The 19962-nt window shown below is 35.2% G+C and overlaps 2 protein-coding genes across 2 annotated transcripts; both read right to left on the reverse strand.

The window, feature by feature from the left end:
• Positions 1-1237: 1237 nt before the first annotated feature.
• Positions 1238-7016, reverse strand: LOTGIDRAFT_158826 (hypothetical protein; the record flags this gene model as incomplete). The annotated part of the gene is made up of 7 exons (XM_009052253.1): positions 1238-1810; positions 2121-2591; positions 2837-3261; positions 3493-3743; positions 3935-4101; positions 4272-4498; positions 6929-7016. The coding sequence occupies 7 exons, from the start codon at positions 7014-7016 to the stop codon at positions 1238-1240; spliced, it is 2202 nt and encodes a 733-aa protein (XP_009050501.1).
• A 2301-nt stretch (positions 7017-9317) lies between these two features.
• On the reverse strand, positions 9318-19396 carry LOTGIDRAFT_231226 (hypothetical protein; the record flags this gene model as incomplete). The annotated part of the gene is made up of 15 exons (XM_009052254.1): positions 9318-9499; positions 9537-9934; positions 10186-10278; positions 10504-10683; positions 10921-11122; positions 11409-11506; positions 11937-12011; positions 12218-12326; positions 12556-12704; positions 14028-14121; positions 14345-14454; positions 15715-15793; positions 16016-16097; positions 16138-16208; positions 19349-19396. 14 exons carry the CDS (start codon positions 19394-19396, stop codon positions 9789-9791), a joined length of 1536 nt encoding a protein of 511 aa, XP_009050502.1. The 3' UTR covers positions 9318-9499; positions 9537-9788.
• Between the last annotated feature and the right edge of the window lie 566 nt (positions 19397-19962).

A 19962-nucleotide genomic window follows, 5' to 3' on the forward strand; every position in this document is an offset into this window, starting at 1 on the left:
GATTAAACTGTGTAACACTGCTCGTGGGCTTTGGTCACGTGATTGCGTATTTCAGGTAACGCGAGCAGTCGAGACAAATCGATGACCCGAGTGGTCGCGTCTGGTCATGAGGTAGAAATTGCTTACAATATCATCAAATATGTATGTATTTCGACTTGATTGAACCTTTCTGTGAATCTTACATTATGAGTTTTCATCCGGTCGAATGCTTCGTATAAAGAGAGTAAATTAGAGCCATAATTAGTTCCAGATCAGCTTTTGACAGATGAAGCTCATTAAAGCAGTACAGGCTACTGTGACTGTTTCGTGGCATATTTTCAATTTATTTCTGCTTAAACTAGTAACAAGGGTCATTCTATCTATATTTTCTTATATTTACACTGATTTTTATACGCCCACACATAAGATGGGCGTATATTGTAATCACCATGTCGGTCCGTCCGTTCACACTTCGTTCGTGCTCAGTCTACAGGGTACAATTCTTTACAGATTCTTTTGATTGTGATTTTGTGTGTTAATGTCATTATGAAGATGATCCCTATCGATTTTCTTGATGATCGGAAAATTTTTCACCGAAATATCGTGTCTGACTTGACGTTTCACTCTATTAGCTATATTGTGCAACTCGTGTTCAATCATTTCTGACAGCTGCCAGTGGGCGTATGTATTCTTGCCTGGCAAGCTATCTTTACTGGTAAGGAAATTGATAATAATTAGTTCTTCTGTCAGTTTAGTCATTAGCATCATTTCAGTTGCAGAAATTGGTACCGGTAACCCAGTAATGAAGTTTCTAGGTAGATTCATACAATAACGGAACAGTAACCCAATGTCACGAGTTACACTCACAAATAGAGTTAATGGGCACCAATCCTGTCTTTATTGATTGGTCCAATCAGGTGCAGAGTATTAGGACGTCAAAATTTATTTCATTTCACTAACCATTAATCGTTCAGCGCGCTTCACGCTTTAAGGGTTATAAATCAGTCTTCATGAGATTCAAAATACCATGATTCGTTCTTGTATCAGTTTATCAATCAGGGTACATACACACAACAATTCATTGATTTTGGGTAAATAACTATGAAGTCCTTGGCAAGCAATTCGGAGAAAAAGAATGAAGATAATTCCTGGTATTTAAAAGAGGTAGACGTGGTTTATTGCTCTCATTAAAACCCATATAATATGATAATTAAAATATAAACATAGAAAGTGTTTGCTTAAAACCTACATTAAGAGGTCATATCCAACACGCGCATTTGATAATTGTCAATAAAAGTACTAGTTCATAATAAACACAGACTGGAATAACGTTGAATCCCCTACTTCCGGTTTGACTTCTTGCAGAGTTATCGTTACTTGCGACTATTTTATTTCTGTTTAACTCAATGTTTAATGTTTCTTTGTTTTGAAATACTGCTTTCGAACTAGCTGCTGTTGGCCAATTCTGTTGAAACATACTTCTCCACGACCATGACGGATCCGTGGCTGCGGGGTTACTCGCCCTTAAAGTACGTCCGGTTTCGAAGTCTCCACCATCGAAATCACCACATCGCGGGAAATTATTAGGTGGGCGTGGCATTTGATTTGTATGCCCTACTTGAATTATAAGACCCATGCCGATTTCAATATGAAATTCCACATGGCAATGAAACAACCAGAATCCTGGATTATCTGCATGAAATCTAAGGACAGTATATCCTCCGTCTGGAACTGTGACACTGTCTTTCTTTATAGCACCGTGTAACTTCCGTTCAATCAATCCTTGATTATCCAGATGGCGCACGTAGTCTACTGATGTCATATTACCCAGCTGAAACATAGATAGATGTGTTTAACTATTCTATTAGCATGCATATTTCATCTAAATTTAGAAAACAGCACTTCCAAAAGATAGAAACTGTTTGGTTGTTGGAAATATGATCACAGGTAAACTGGTCTCAAGAAGTAGATTAATCTGGTCTTATGCAAGATACCATAATAATGGAATAAGACCAATTTACCTTGTGACCAATTAATCTACATTCGATTGTCGAAAAAAGTCTATATATATATATATATATATTTGTATACCCTCCTTTTTACTAACCAATGTCGGATATTTAAGCCCACAAAATACCTACCCTATCCATTGCTACCACCCGGAATGCATGTCCATGTAAATGCATGGGATGATTGGCATTGAATGGAACACCTTCATCCACCATTACCAATTCAACTACATCGCCAAGCTCCACCTGTATTCTATGAACACACTGACAATATTCCAGTGAACAGTTCACTCTTAAAGTTTCATTGTTACAGAAAATAGACTCGTCCAGGTCCATCCATTGTCCAAGAGGGGGTGAAGGCGGGAAAATTGTTGAGATGTGATTCATCTGAGGCGACAACAACTTTTTCTGTTTCACCACATCAAAAATGGAGTAGAAGAGTGGATGATGAAAATTCTTGTTATCGATTACGTTGAAGTCCATAGCGATGTAGAACTTCTTATCAGGCTTCCATTTCAAAGCATCATCATCTTCTACCAAGGAATATAAACTTGTTAGAGAAACTCGAGTTGGTGATGCTCGACGATTCCAAGGGTTAAGACGCTGAAATTAAATAAAATCTTTGTAATGAGTTGAAAATGTTGAAAAAACTATCTTAACTATTCCAGGTCAATCTTCTCAATTCTTTGCAGTTACTCTCTTGACATATATATGTTGGATGATTTATCAAGAACCCTCGAAACAGAAATGCGAAAACCCGTCTCTAAACTCGTCCTCGGTCTTCATTCTATACATGTACTTCGTTGGATGTAATTCTGTAAAATGAAAATGAAATATAAACTACTCACCACACCTTCTCGTCTCCCAGCATCATAATCAGGTCTATGAGGACCAAACGAGATATCCTGAGCACCTCGGTATTTTAACACAGCGTGTTGCTTGGCTTGTTTAAACTGAGAACCACAATCTGCCAATCCACGAACGTGTATAAAATAATTATCCACTACTCGATCTGTCAGCACCACGAAATCATACCGTTCTCCAGCAAATATATTGAATGAGTTGACGATAACTGGTTGAAATGGATAACTATCTGACGCTATCATCAGCAACTGGTGGTCCTGGATAGAAATTTGTAGCGGACAGTTCAGCACGCCATTACTAGCGACCCGGAAGCGGTATCTCTTGCTCTGTTCCACATAAAATATTTCTGGTGGCGTCGTGAATTCTTTCCCTGTTATATGATCTCTAAAAGTTTCTAAAATACCTTTCCCTGGAATTATAGAGTTGGTCCTGTTACTTTCAAACTCAATGTTGACGAAATAACCGGACTAGAACAAACCTTCAAAAGAATGACTATGGAATTTTGGCAATTTTGATTCGATTGTGCAATTATTGCAGAGAAATGATGTACTTATTTTTTAGCAAATTCGTATGGTTTGCCGTGAAATGCCTTCATGAGGGTAATTAAGAAATCATTGCAAATAATCCAAGGTATGCGTACCGTTTATTAGAACTGATCGTGGTTTGTTGTCACCGTCATCATGGTGATGAGCAGCGAACTTCTGAATGGTCAATTCCTCTAACCAATCGTTGACGATTATTGTATGTTCTGGAAGATCGTAGTCGTAACGGTGGTAGTGCGGTTCTTTGGACGGTCGTTCTCGTATCACCAATGCTCCGAATATCCCATCTGATCTCTGGACACCAGAATGAGCATGCCAAAACATGGTACCTGCTTGTTTTGTTTCATATCTTAAGAAATAAGGAGAATATTCTTTAATTGTATTAATCATCCTATTTTAATATTAATGCTTCGATTTCAAAGGAAAAAAAGAAGAATGTCAATATATATCCTCCGTGGTGACAAATTGACCTTGGCACTACATGTTCGTTGGACGAACATTTATAAGCAAGTGATATTTAGCATGCACGACAACCCTTACCTGTATGTAAATGAGGTATGTGAAGCTATAGGACATTGAGTAACCATAGGAACACCATCCATAAACTGCGATCCGTGCTGTATAACACCATGCCAGTGTATTGTAGTTCCTTCAGCTCCGGCCAGTTTATTGGTCACTTTTACTATTATGATATCACCCAGACACACCTGTGATGTAAAGGTAATAACAGGATTAGGATCACAAGCTCTCAAAACTGATTTAAAAATCACAACCATAATGTGTAATTGGGTGTTCTGGAACTGTAAGCATAAGTGAGCTACACCCACCACATTACTTTGTAAGTTTCCATTTTTGTCGCTTCAATTGTGATACTTACATGTATTCCGGGTCCCGGTAACATTCTATTGGCCACGAGTACAGGTCTGGAGATGCCATCAGCCGTGATACAATGTTGTCGACTACAATCTGTTACATTGAATGGACAGTTATAGCATGCTTTACTAAGCGTATAGTAGTACTCGAGGGTAAAATGATAGTGACATTTCATTGGTACTGTATCGTCCTGACATTCTCGTTTACACGGATGGTTTGTATACGATGGAACTGAAACAAAATTGTGAAAAAATGAACTATTATATCGTTATATACAGGACCTGTTTGGTTTGTCCTCAGTACTGTTCAAATAATGACTTGATTCTAAGACAGTACAGTCTCCAGCATATCCCGAGTCTTCGACATGGTTTCTTCCAACACGAATTGGTCTTCACTTTCATTTTCATAGAGAATTTCTTGATTTTACAGCAGCATATCCTTTGTAGGGCTTCCTCTATTATGGCCTCATTTTACAGCAGGATTAACCTCGGCATTGCCTGTGTTTATAATAGAAAATTCTCCTATATGATCCGACATTATTTTGATTTTGACAGTAGGATTTCATCTGCCATGAATCAAAGATTTCCACTCGATTTTCCAAATTTTACAACATGATCTCCTTCAGCATGATCTGAATTTACTAAGGAAGTTTTTCGAGCTTGACCTGATTTTACTCCGTGATTTATTCCATGATTTCCATTGTCATGAACTGAATATTTTCTCAAGTATCCTATTTACCAACAGGATTTTCTTCAACATGACCTGATTTTACAATGAATTCGTCCAGCATAGCCAAGAGTTCCTGTAGCGTAACCTTATTTTACATAAGAAAATATGTTAATAGTTAAGAATTGCTTCTAATATGACCTTTTAATATGATTTTACTTTAAAATTTCCTCTAATGACCTGTTTTTACTTTTTTACTTTCGCATGACCTATTCGTTCCCCCAATCTAACCAGGAATTCCCTCCTGTATGACTGATGAGCATGATCTCGTTCTGCATCATAAGGGGATTGCCTCAAGTATGACACATACACTGGTATTGGTATTCGTAGCTCATATATAAAGGTATTTCTTTAAATTTGTGTCTGGAGTTGGCGAATCGATGAAAATTTTATTGTTTATAAGGATATTTAACATATTTTTGTGAGAAGTATTAACGCTATGTTTAATTCTATAAATAATACACACTAACTTTTATTTCCTTGTTTGTAAATTTTCTAAAGATTCCGTGATAAAGAGTCTAATGATAATAATCTAATCGTGAGTACATTGTATCTTTGTTATATACTGCCCAATCTCCAAGACGTTTTAATAATAATAAAGAATTGTTTCGCAGTTCTTTACTTAAAAGGTTATTAGGTATATACTTTCATATTAAGGTCAAATTTTAATGTTGTTATTCTCTTTGAATAGATGATACTGCAACCGAATTAATTAAAATGGGTTTGTAAAATGCTGACACCTTCACATCATTAACTTAACATTATCTTTTACAAATTCATTAATGTTCAGTTTTACGTCCCCTTTTCTACTTTTCTTAATGATTCTTTTATGAGTGAAAGGCTTTTTGTTGTCCTTATATATGGATATGTTTAACCAATGGTAAGCCTTCCTTATTTCAAAAACTGAAAGAACGCTAACCCTAACCCTAGCCGCATATACGGCATAAATCAAGACGCCATATTTTGTCTAAGTTTTGTTTTGTAATTTGGCGTTTGAAGAGCAAAAAACTTTAACTACTATAGATACTAAAATAAGTTTAGGTGTTTATGGAATTTGAAAAAGTCTTAGGATTATCAATGCGAACCTTTTGTTTATTAAAGTATTAAAATACTTGTAGTCTTTTATCATAATCTTAACTAAATATTAAAATGTAATACCTTGGTGAGATGGAGTAACACGCAATGGATTGTTTTAATAAAATAACTTTACCTATTGTGGTTTGGATTGTATTGTCTGAGACACACGTACATTATGTACATTGTGTTCCGGGCTGTGTGGGTCAGCCTGCTCGTGTTGGTCATAATCACAATAAGATGTTATTGAAATATGAATGAATTTATAAATTACTCAGTGGTTATTTGCATTGTATTTTTGTTATATGTCACCTGGCTAACATTTTATGATACTGTCTTACTTTTTTATCACAATAAACTTTTTACATGGCAAGCATTGTATTAACCAAAATATTTGTTATGAGAATATTTCCCATGTACATGTATACCTCAATATGGGTTATGATTAATTGAAATAAATTTTCCAAATTTACATCCTCTGTGTTGTGAGAAATTTACCATAGTTACTTTACCATGTATTATGGACAATTTTACAATATGCACCATAATATGCGTTATGTCATCATATTTGCCGCAATATTGAGAACATGATCCCAATTTTACCATGATAGACTCATATAGGCTGTGAGTACATTTCCCATATCTACCACAATATGGGTTATAAGCAATTTCAATATATTTACCACTTAATGGTTGTAGAAAATTTTGATTAATTTACCACTATATAGATCATTAACAATTTTAGTGAAAATCGGAATATTTGGAAGTACTTTTTATGTGTTGATTATTGTGAAGGTACCAAGAACCATTCAGACAAAATTTACCTAACAGTCAGATGCCACAAAATATTCAGGTACTTACAGTTATAAGCTAGAGAAGAATGCCACAATAATCCGAATATAATCCATTTCAACCTGCTGGCTAAATCCAAATTGCTTTCACTGTTCATATTACCTGCTTTAACACACCAAGTGGTGTAGGTCCTAACCATCTACACAAGTTTCTCTCAATACATGGAGGTTTTAAGTAACTGTATGAAGCAATCGCGTTTGTGATAATCTTCGTATGGCGGTTTAAGATGACATTTTTCTTATGTATTGAGGCGTAAACTCGCTGTATGAAAAAGGCGCATCCGGAATCAAAGAAGCTGGGAGAATAAGGCTGACAAAAAATATGCACCGTATCCCAAGCCAAATCAAATAATGTCAATAATTAACGAATAGAGCTTAGAGATCTGTCTGCCAAAACAAAAAAAACTTGATAATATACAGGGAAAGTCACTTCCACACTTTAATGTAGTTCAAAGTCGAGGTATGAAATAGACAACAAAAGTCACAAACATTGTGTCAACCTAAAACGCACAAAATTGAGCATACACAAAGTTTTCCTACAAGGTTATTATATATACCATGACGTTTAAAGTGACTGTATGAAAGATTCAGATTAGTTTTGACATCACTCAATGATGAATGACAAGGGGTGCTCCAATAACGCTGGTGTTTAATTCGCTGTACATAATATGTATATCAATGATATGATTTGAAATCTTAATCTGCATAACATTAAAACCCCAAAAGGTAATTGAGCATTGTCTGCCTTATTAGGCACTTGAGTCCGGTGAGTGTATTCACAACAGTAAAAGATCATTGAGTATCAAAATTAATGTTTAGAAAGATTTGAAAATACTCAAGTTCATTCAGCTTATAGATTGAGCATTTCTAAGAGAGTATCTAACATAGATATCTTTAGTGTATCATAAGTGTATGATAAGATATTAATGTGAGAGGTGCCTAGAAATGCGACATTCTTTTATGATCGGTTGAAATATCTGAAGATCCGTACTAGCCGTTTTAGTGATGGGTTGTCTCATATTGATGTTATTATATGTTATTATAAATATACTAAGTTGCAAATGTGATACGGCAGATGGTGGACATTTCAATCCATATGCTAATATTGTACAAATTCCATGAGAATATTTATATTAAAAACAATGAATGTCTGTTTACACCAAGTCTAATACCTAGCTCACTACTGTCACTAAAGTAACGATGTGAATTTATCTACACTATAAAAAAGTATAATGTCATTGTACACATCAGAATGTTTGTAAATACTATATTTTCTACTTAAAAGGTCATTGTTTTATATGATGTAATGCATGATAAACATTTTATGTGTAGGCCCCCAAAATTGGTCCACTTATGCATCTCTTGCACAGTGCGTTTGGTTAACCAGGCTTCTAAATCTAGAGAGTGGTGTACAAAGGGTCCAAAAGATCAGGTTCCACGGGATCTTAGTGTTGTGTGTTGACTAAGGTACGTCATCTGCACTTCAAGGCCTTGGTTTGCCATTTTCGGGGGTTGATTTTGGACGTTATGTAATAGTCTTCAGAAAAGACAATTTTGACGATGAGCTGTGAACATTACAAATGAAGGCTTAGCTTAAAAGAATCCTGAGACTAAGGTACGGTTGGTCAAATGGATGGTGATGAAAAGATAGAGTGTCAATGATAGTTTGAAGAATAAAGGCAAGGAACGGAATATTAGGAAGATTTCACACCAGCATGAACTCATCAAAAGTGCGATATATATATAGATATATATATATAATCTTAATACTTCATTAAAAATTCTATACAAATTATCAGCGCATAACTGAATTCAAAACTGATCGTTGAAATGTAACTCTAGTTATTTCAATTTCTGAAACTTTTTTGGTTTATAAACTGCAGGGTTCTTATTAATTACGTCTGTTGAATAATATTAGCTATGTTAATGCTTAATGTGTTCACAAATTTAGTGATTTATTTAAATCCGATATATTGGATAAATGGGTTTGTCCTTCTCACAAGCTACACCAGTCAACGCCAAAACCAATCAGACACAATCACTACTTGAGAGCTTGGCGTGAACGATGTATGACATAAATTGATCTCAATTCCACTAAGGCCTATATACCGACATTATTGGATTCAAACACCTTTAGTGGTCGAAAAATGCAGTTCTAATAGGTATAAGATTCATAAGCTTGATGTTCTTATCATTACAAAACTGTCAGTCTCTTTTTCACTTTGTTGACAAAACACAGATGCAGCTATCTATCTGACATTTATCAAAATATTGCTATAAGAGATCAGACGATCATTTAGGCGATATCTTCTTGTACAATATCAACAGCTAGTAGTTGATATTCACTATCTATTCATTATCATACTGGTTATAAATAAAGCGGAATAATAACACCATATAATAGATAATATATATTACGCGTTATATAACTTATATAATACATAGTGCAGTCCAAACAAATATTTAATTAGACCCTCCAAAGCGCGCCTATGTCACATAGCCACTCATCTCCTTCTAACATGCATCTTTTAAACTTGTTTAATTAACATAGTGGACGGTGTCATTTTTTCCAAGGATTCACAAGTGAAGGCCTCGCTTGATGTGCTGATAATTGTCACATCATATCAGCAATTAAATGAAATGAGCGGCATTAAAGGGACAGCATCAAAGCAAATCAATAATTTGATGAATATGGGACACGTTTTTAGCACGTGTTAAAGGGGGATATTGACAACTACAATAATAATTGTCAGACCACATCAAATATATTCAATTAGCACTAAATTCAATTTAGCACAAAATAAATTTGCACTTCGTCACATAAAGGGGGATAATAATATGTAATCAAGTCAGACCACATCAATATATTTTCATAATTTATACGAACATTTAGCACTATATTTCACAGGTTTAAGTTTCATTCTATTTACAATATTAATAACAACTTTCTTCCGACATCTTGTTTTACATCGCGACAGTTTTCTTTTTATTTTTTTCTCCGTTTTCTTATAACGTCCTGGAATAAATATGATTATTCTACATACAACAATAATTAAATAGAGATACAATGCAATATTTTGTAATATTTATCTGATGTGTATCTTAAAACATTCATGGGTAAGCGAAGCTTAAGGTCATATTTTTGTTGGCGTAATGCAGGGGAACAAGATGCGTCAGCAACCCTGCGTCATTGATGAATCCCAGTCGGTTATGTGTATTCAAAGAAGAGTTCAATACACATTCAAATCATTCAGATTGTCTACTTACGTTCATTAGTAGCACCTTTTATTTGTAGGAGTCGATATTTACTGTTGAAATCTATAAACCCTAAAACTTCACTTATACTTTCTGGCAGTCGACCTATAAACAATTCTTTTTTAATAAACTTGGATAAATACAGCATATGTTGTTGATATTAGACGCGAAACGTAGATATAACTACCAGCCATGCACATCACATTGTTTGAAGCGGCGGGTGTATTTGGTAAAGATTTTCTCAAGAATGCACAATCCAGAAAAGCTGTTGCCAAATTATGGATGATACACAGGGCTCTGTAATTCCCAAAGGGCTGTTTCATTATTTACCTTTATTTACAGTCCAAGTGGTCACCTCGACCCTTTTCTCCTTCATCATTTTAAAGGCGAGAATGATTCTTGTTTTCTCCTCACTGTAGTAGACAAATCTGTCAGTTTTCTTTGGTAAACATGGCGGGCCTGATTGGCCAATTCCTGCTACTTCATCAGGTTTTCCTCTTTTATCTCGATCTAAAACAAATCAAAATAATGAAATATGCATAGGAATAGAGAAAAATGGCATTAAATATATTATTGGCTAGGATTTCTGAAAAGCCAATTAAGAATTTCTACGAGCAATAACTGTATTAATTTTTGTATTTGTCTCCCCTTAAACAAGAGCACATTTCTATACACATTTTGATGCAAGCATATTCAAACATAGAACAGATTGAATGCGCGAAAAGAATCAAAACTCTAGTATCCTACCTGTTTTCTTCTTCCGTTTCTTATTATTTCCTCCATTCTTCTTCTTTTTCTTCCGTCTCCCTTTTTTACCATTTTTATTTTTCTTATTCCGCCTCTTGTCCGGACAGGATTTACAACAAACTCCTGGATCCTGTCTGGGTCTTTTACAGGGAAGCGAACTATCTGGAGGACACGTCTCCCGTCTACACTCTGTTTTTCCATTCTTAAATATCAACATTCAAGACAACCTTTAGCGATACCGCTCTATGAATTTTCACCACTGAATTCACATAATAAACATACATAATAAAATGCGGTTCTGGGTCAATATAAGATGTTTTCTTTAAAAAGAAAAAGTTACCAATTTAACCAATTTATTTTTCATCTTAATTTTTCAGACCTTTATTGATAATTTCTTAATCAGAACAGTAAAGTTTATTTGTCGAAATCAACAGATATCCAGACTTTAGAGATTGTGTCAGAGAAACTACAATGCTGAAAATATTCACCGTTAAACAGCGACAAGTGATACATTTCATTTCACCAAATATACCAACAACTGGATGCCATGAAGTACCATTTTCTTTATATCCCATCGCTTTACAACCTGTATAATATATAAGCTCAAAGTTTAATTAAAATTAAGGGTCATTTAATATTCCTTGAGCATCCAATTCGTGGATAATCATTGTACTGTTGCTCGGCACATGTAATCGAACACCTCAACAAGCATATACATACATGCATACTTTCCAGCCTTACTTCAGTTGGTCGAGAATCTGGTTATATAATTTTCGAAAACGGGTATGTTAAAATCGCAATTGATATAGACAGTCTGGCATCCAGGTCGTTATTTGTATGTTTACATAAAGCTACATAAAAGATATCAAGATACTCTAGGAGAACTTTAATGGCGAATTACAAACCAAACCAGAAACTTTTATTAGCTAAGATAAAGTTTGACTAGATGGAAAGGCATAAAGAATTGATTGAGAGATCGAACTATATAATGATATTTCATGCAAGAGGTAACTTACCATCACGTGTTTTATTTTTCACAGCACCATCTGATAAAACAGCATCTGGATCATCATCATACTCCATTACATCATCTGGAAATTATACATCAGAGTAAGCTGACAGTTTGGGAGAAGGAAATGGTTCTTTCACTATTTGCTACAATGACTAAAGGATAAGGGAAATATCCGGACATGGATGGGTGAGGACGCTAATTTTAACTCATTGTCTGTGGTCTTAATGAGAAAAAAGTAATTGAATGACGTACAATTACATAGATGTCAAAGGTGTCCATCCTTACCTAGTTGGGTCATACCAGCACATCGTGGACAACAATCATCATCTGTGGTGATTAACTTCATACATTTTACAGGCAAACACGTTTTGAGATGACACAGAACATGACCCATCTACAAAACAAGTGATAAACCCATAAAGTAATGCAATACTGTTGCGGGTGTCGTATATGAGAATAATGCCATTCCCTTTCGGAGGGTCTATTATTTTTGCTAAATTCGTGAAAACCCGGGTTTGACAATGGCAGACTAAAAAAATCCTCTTTTGGGAATCCATACTTTCACCCAGGTAATAAATAGAGGCACTTTAAAACCAATGTGGTAGATTAAACATGTTACTTACTGAACAGACACACATGACACACTGGTCATTGCGAGTTGGTTTCAGACCGGTTTTATTGGACGGAAACACATCACTGTCAGCATATTTGGCACCATTAAATACACAACCTGGTAGCGGTTCATCAGTGGGATCAACTTCCGTCACGTGGTCTGTAGGAGGAAGGTTGGTATAGTCTAAACAATAACATGCAGAACACAAAACAACAAACACAAACTAACAAGCTGTTAAGGTTAACTGGTTAGTGTTGGCTCAATGGTTAGTTTTCATATACAGGTTAATGTTAAAGTTTGTGGCACCTTTTCGACTATTCAAATGGTTATCACTCAAATGTGTTCTTGGTGGTTTAAGGCATGGTTTGGTGTGAGGTTCATGTTTGGGCTTGGCTTGATAGTGGGTTCTTGTGGGTTAAAGTTCGAATTGTTAATTTTAATTGTTCAATTGTAGTTATAGGGTGCAATTATTTAATGGTAACGTTTCATGGATTAAGGGTTAAGTTTCATGGTAACTATTCATTGATGAAGGTAGTAGTCCAATGGCTACTTTTCATGGACGTCGTCATTTAAGTCTATAGATGTCTTTTCTATATATGTAGGCAGTGTCTCATAAAAGGATGATTCGTCATTTTAACTTTCAAACGCGGATAATTCTAGACACACATGTATTTGAAGGCACAAATTTTCAAGGTGAGCTGTGGCCAATATTACTGATTGACTTGGCTAAAAAAATATCCCGTTTCTGAGACCTAAGTGTGATCAAAAATGGCGCAATTGTTCCTTTAATTGAGAAGCTCAATAGTTAGTTTTCTTGGGTTTAGGGTTGTGGTGCAAGGGTTAGTGAGTGTTTTGGGCGTGGCTTAATATTGAGTTTTCGATAGGTAGGCTGGGGCTCAATTGGTTTTCTTCATGGGCAACGGCATGACTCTTTTGCAACTTTACTTTCGGTTTGTTAGGTCACGAGATTAGTTTGGTGAGAAAAATATGAAAAGAAAGCAACATTCAAACAAGTGCGATGTACAAGGAATGATGTTAAAATAAGTTAGAAAGAAAATATTCTTGATAAGTTTAGATCTAACTACCTACAGTTCTAGATTTATCAACAATACACAGACAATAGTAGGTGTAATTAAGTCAGTAATTAATAAAAGAGAACTGGTTGAAACATGTTCATAATAACAGATAAGAATGAAGCTGTCAATACATGCATGCAAGTAGTTTGAATTATTTGATGGAATAGATTTATTTTAAATCGTGAAAAATATCTAAAACTTTAGATATGTTAAACTATAATATTAATAATATTTATGAACAACCTGGTCGAAACCACTGGTTTAAGTGTACATGTACTTAAACAAGATACATTAAACGACAATGTTTGGATTCAAGAAATTCTTAATGATAAAGATAAAAGCATGCTAAATGTGATGCAGACAGTGATTCTTGTGGAATAGTGCAAATATATTTCAAAACATGTACCTATGCAGATTGGGCAGCATTTGCCCGGTCGATGTACGGGTACTTGACATTTTGGCCGTGGACATTTCTCACTGACACACTTTACCTCACCATCCTGAAAAATTACACAGACAGACATTTGGTTGGTCGGTTGACATAATGATTTGTCAATCCTGTACGAATCAGAAACACAACATGTTAAGCATAACGATATTCTGGTTGATAATGGTGGTAACATTATCACTAATTTGTTAAGTTACATAAGAACTTGTCCAGCCTATAAGAGTTATTTAAAATCTTAGTTTTCATGGATTCTGTTTGTTGAATTTAGTCCTCACCTGATTACAAGTACAGTTGATACAAGGCATACGACCAAACGGTTCGAGTACTGGATGCCATGAATCACCAATTTCATACTTCCGGTTGTCCAGAAAACACGTCTTCGACCCTGAAGAAATCACAGAAGATAAAATGTTTATGAATTATTGTCAAGCTGTCTGTGTACATTCGGGTCCGATTCAAAACATAAACAAGAGCAGTCAACTTTACAGTGAGGTAGTTAAATACTGATGTACACAACATTACGTTTGACGTTTGACGTTTGACGTTCATTAAAACAAACTCTTAGTGAAGGAACTTTCAGACGATTGTACCCCTTTAATGTCTAAATATTTCTCAATATTTTAACCAGAAGAATGTTTGGTCATGTTCAACCGTAATCCATTAAGAAGATAAAAATGTTTAATACCCAACCCTGATTCAACCTGTTCATTTACCTAAACAGAAGCTTACATTAAACTGTTGATTTTGCTGTTGAAATTATTTGACTATACGGGGTAACGGTAATTAGGGAGAGGACCTGGTCGAGAGACACTTTACCTCAAATATTTCAAATCATACCATGTTTGATTAATACTGAAAACAACTCTTTTAGAAGTGAAACACCCTTTTCTGAATTACAAGAAGGGTAACAAAGGAGTTTTGTTTGGTGAGCTAGCACCGCGTGATTCGACTCTGATGCCCGAGCTGGTCAATTGTTGGATGAACCATATTACATATCATAGATCTAAGGCCGAGGAAGGTCAGGCTAAATTAAAAGCACTAAGGGTAGGAATTATTTATTTGTTTTGTTCAGAGCTGCAAAACTCAATTGAAAGTCATGTACACAGCTGGTGGCCAGGGCAGTTTTCAAAGTCATTTGGCAACCTAAATTCAAACAACCGACGCAAAAAAATGGTTCATGCTTACTGTTAAGGAACAACTCACGTCACATCTCTACTCAACTGAAAATATCTATTGGGCATCAATTTCAGATATTCCACATATCTATTATGTTTATTTCATAATTTTATTACGTAATGTATCAGAGTTTACGTCACGATCCGAGTACACCAGTTCATCATTTTACGACGAGTAATAATTGATATGAGTCTGTCTACCCCTCTTTAAACTAAACTAAACTAGCAAATTATAATAGAGAAGTGAAGTGGTAAGACGGCCGACTCTATATGATAATAGATTAGAGTTTAATAGACGAGATCTTGTACTAATCTTTTTAACAATATAAACCACTTCCAACTGTCATATAGTCTTAATGGTTTCTACAAGTACCTTATAACTTAAATACAAACATATACATGTACCGACTATGCCGTGCTACTGCGTTTTAGCCATCATCTTATTCTAAACAGCGAATCCATAAATTTACCTTGATATTTCGATATATTTTCTGTTTTAGCAACGTCATGATAATATGATTGCTTACGAGGAAAACGTTTGATTAACAGCTATATCCAAATACGAAAAGGCAGCGTCGTAATGCATCTGTAAGTGGAACTGGACGGATGAGCTCAGTTGCTGATGATATAAGATGCTAGAAAAACTGTTCCACCAACAACACCAATCACCAAGCCTCTTGTCAGACTTACTTGGGGCCGCGTTGGCTCAGTGAATTGAACGCTTACTAGCTAACCCGAGGTGTTCACTCTCTAACATAGGCCGAAATGTACCTTCAGATTTTGCAATCTGGTTCTCTTTGCTGGTGATACATGTCCCACCATATAAGATGATAGATTATTATACAGAATCACACTGAAATTATCATGATGATTTTAATAAGACCTTATCTTACCTGTTACAGAATGGAATGATGTTGTTAAACAGAAAGTTGTGAACAATAACACCAACCAATACACCATCATACTGAAAATAGTAACAGAACAATATTCAGTCTTGGCGCACTGTGACTCATGTTGCTAGTCTAAATTACTCTAGCTTTCCTACTTCAGATGGTAGCCATGCATTGACTTACAATGTGCAAACGTTACGATAAATAACCAAAACGAAACCTTGAAACTTATCTCTATTTTAATGAAATTGGATGAAGAAAATTTCTTTCTATGGAATTATGCTACATTTAAAAAATAGGTTTCGGTTTGTCCCGCGATTTGACGCAGGGAGACGTTAATACATTTTATCTTTCTAGGAAAGATAGTGGTGACTATAACTTAGATATATGCATTATTTTGATGATAGTTTGCTGATTTGACATAACTTGAAAAATATTGTATTGCAGTTTTTTTAGAACATTTTTAACAAGCTCCGACTGAATTGTTTAATATATCTTATTATTTTAATTACAGGCCAATACATTATTCACAAAATATATGTGGCGATTCTCTTTAACGGTCACGTCGTTGTGGTGCCAAATAACTCACTTGAATGAAAGAAATAAAAAGTGGAAGAATTCTGGCAGTGGTAGAGATGCCTGCTGTGATTCTTCACATTAAAAACATGCAGTAAAATAAACTAATGAATTTAGTTAGTATAAATAAAGAGAATTTCATTACTTCTCTTTAACCGGTTTCAAGTCGACAAAAATCAAGGTGACCCTTTATTCCTTTATATAGACTGATAAGAGCCATGTATTTCTCCAGGCATTTTCACTTTCCTACACTTTCTGTTTCCAGCGTACATGTAAACGCCATATTAACGATATCAAACCATTTTTAATTTTTAGAATACTTTTGATATGTATTTCATATAGAAGATCAACTGGAGTGAAGTTTCTCAAACCTACGTCCTGATATTTGGTACCTTTTTGGCTCAAAATTAAAATAAAACATCTCATCTCCCATGACACGCGATTTTAGGTTAAATATTGTACATGTACATCATTAGAATTGCATAATAGTAATTACGTTACTCTCGGTTTGATTACGTTACAATATCCGTAATAAAAAGGAAAATGAAAATAAATATTGCGCAGTTATTCTGGAAATCTGAACATATGGTAAAATAAAATTTAAGAGTATAGAATAAGAATTGGTATTCCTTGTAAGATAAATAGTAACACCAGCATTTCGAGAACATAAATTATGCATTTTTGTAGATGACGGTCAGAACGGTATTGTACTTAATGAACACTCTCTTATCCTTCAACAACACCTGAGGCCTCCGTGTGTATCGATCAACATATCAAATATTGTGTATTTCCAGATCCAGGCATATTATATTTAAAAAGACATGGCCAAAACAGTCACCCTTGTCTTATCACATCAAAGATTATTACCTTATATTGGCGTGAAAGCCCTGGAATACATTACTGTCTAGTTCAACAGAAAATATGTTGCTTGGAGGCCCCCAGCCCCCACCCTTTCCACGCTTTAGCCTTGAGCTTCCGAAGTTCACGTGGACGTACATGGTGGTTATTATCTGGACAATTTTTTTACGAAAGATATTAATTGGTAATAAGTTGTAAATTTATGTTCCTGACTCGGTGCACTTTACATTACAAACGTTCTTACATCATGTTACCTAATGTTCTTGTGGAAGCAAAATTACAAATATCACCAGAATTGAATTCATTTACAAATAATCAAAAGGACACGGACAGAACATTCAACCTTGCTAAACTTATTACACAAATGTGGCTGTTTCAGGCAGTGGCGGAGTCAGGTTTACGTCCGAGGGAGAGAGGGGGCGAAATATCTAAGATTGCCCGAATTTCTAAAGCTCTCGGGGCCCCCTCTGCCCCCACCCCACCCCCTATGGCTCCACCACTGATTTCTGTCACTTTCGGATTCTACCATTTACTTCTAGAGTTGCTTAATTTCGCTATCTGATATCAAGAATCTAAGCAAACGGATTCTACATTTAATCTTAAGATATTGACAAGTGGTTTTAAATGACTTAAAACACATGAATATGATCTGTTCGCTTCACCACAGTTTGGAATTCTTTTCAGACAATTCCCGATCAATTTCTCTGTTTAATTCCGTTATATGTTGCCAAACATTGGTGATTTAGAAGCTACTAATATTGCAGAATCTTGGACTGACTTTTCTAGAAGAATACTTTGTTGTAAAATTTAATACTAAAAATACCTACCGTTGTATCCAACACATCCAAATTCAATCCACCATAATTAATAATTTTTAAAGATTACAGATAATTCTTTGGCTCGAAATACTTCCTTTCTCTTTGGATAATATGTTAACACTTAAACTCTTAAAAATACTTCAGAATGCCTAACAGAAATCGTCCTTAGCAGAATTTAATTTTGTTGAAATATTCGAATTCATCAATTTATGAACGTACAACATTCAAAAAATATTTGTGAGACGGGTAGTCGCTATGTGAATATAAACATATAAAGTTGCACACTGTAAGGCGACTATAATCTTCGATTCTACTGATAACATACAATCCACATTTCCTAATCTATGAAAAATAACTTTCCACAACACTGCTTTACTCTGCCATCCTTAGCATATCCAGGTATTTTTCTTTGTATTAAATAAATTGAGAAGAGATATTAACGAGTCAATAATTAACTGTATACTATTATACTAGAGGTATATAGACACAATGGAAAAAACATATTTTCGTACGCTTAACAACTGCAGAATAAACTATTTGATTCCTAAGTTTGTGTCCAACTCCGTATATCTAAATCTTAACTTGTGATGTTATTTATTTAAGTATTGTTATTACCCTCCCTCGAAGTCGACCGACCAACCGACCGACCGGCCGCCATACATCGTCAAGATTACCTACTAATCAGTGTCGTCTGGGAGTCGCGTGCGTGTAACGTGAAGATGTTCTAAAGAGAAGTTAAAGATGCTATCTATTGTTATTATATCCATTACAAGTCAACATCAACTCAACTTCAAGTCACCGAGGCATTCTTCTACTGTCAAAAACTACCTTTTCTCATATTATCGTTACCATGTCAACCATGGCAGCCATTTTCATAATTTTGACAGACGATGACTTTTATTCTTGTCTGATTAAATGATCCTATCTTTCTATTATCATGAAATTAGTTGGAGCTTTCTTACCATCATGTAGTTAAGAAGATAGCCATCTTGTCCGACTTCAGTCGCCATCTTGAAATTAGCCGTCTGCTTATACGAGATTTAAATAATGATTTATCATAAAATGTATCTCATGTCCATTCAAATTTGAAACATCCTGTGGTTTTTAAAATCTCTTGTCTAAAACTCACAACAGTTAAACCATTGTTTTCCCACAAAAAAAACATCCATTCTCCTTGACAAGTTTATGATTACCAATTTTTTGATGGAGATCCGGTCATTTCATGTGAATATTAACGTTCTGATTTGACTCTAAGATTAAAGGTAATGTGGCAGCCGATAGACGTTATCGTTAAAAAGAACTGAAATTGGCACGGGTTCTGTCTGATTGGAATAGGTGAACCAAAACCACCCAACATTAAAACATTTTTTCTGGATCTCTTGATGGCTGACAATTCTTACTAAAACCTACGATAAGCAAGATACTATCGTATAATGCATAAGTTTATGTGTTCGTAGTCGAACCAGATATCATTCCTTCCATCATTCTGAAACAGTGGCGGAGCCAGGTTTACGTCCGATGAGGGAAGGGGGGGGGGGGGGGGGGGTGTGTGTCGGCGAAATATCTGAGATTGTCC

The sequence above is a fragment of the Lottia gigantea genome, assembly GCF_000327385.1.
Source record: "Lottia gigantea unplaced genomic scaffold LOTGIsca_18, whole genome shotgun sequence".
In the NCBI taxonomy this organism is placed as follows: Eukaryota; Metazoa; Mollusca; class Gastropoda; family Lottiidae; genus Lottia; species Lottia gigantea.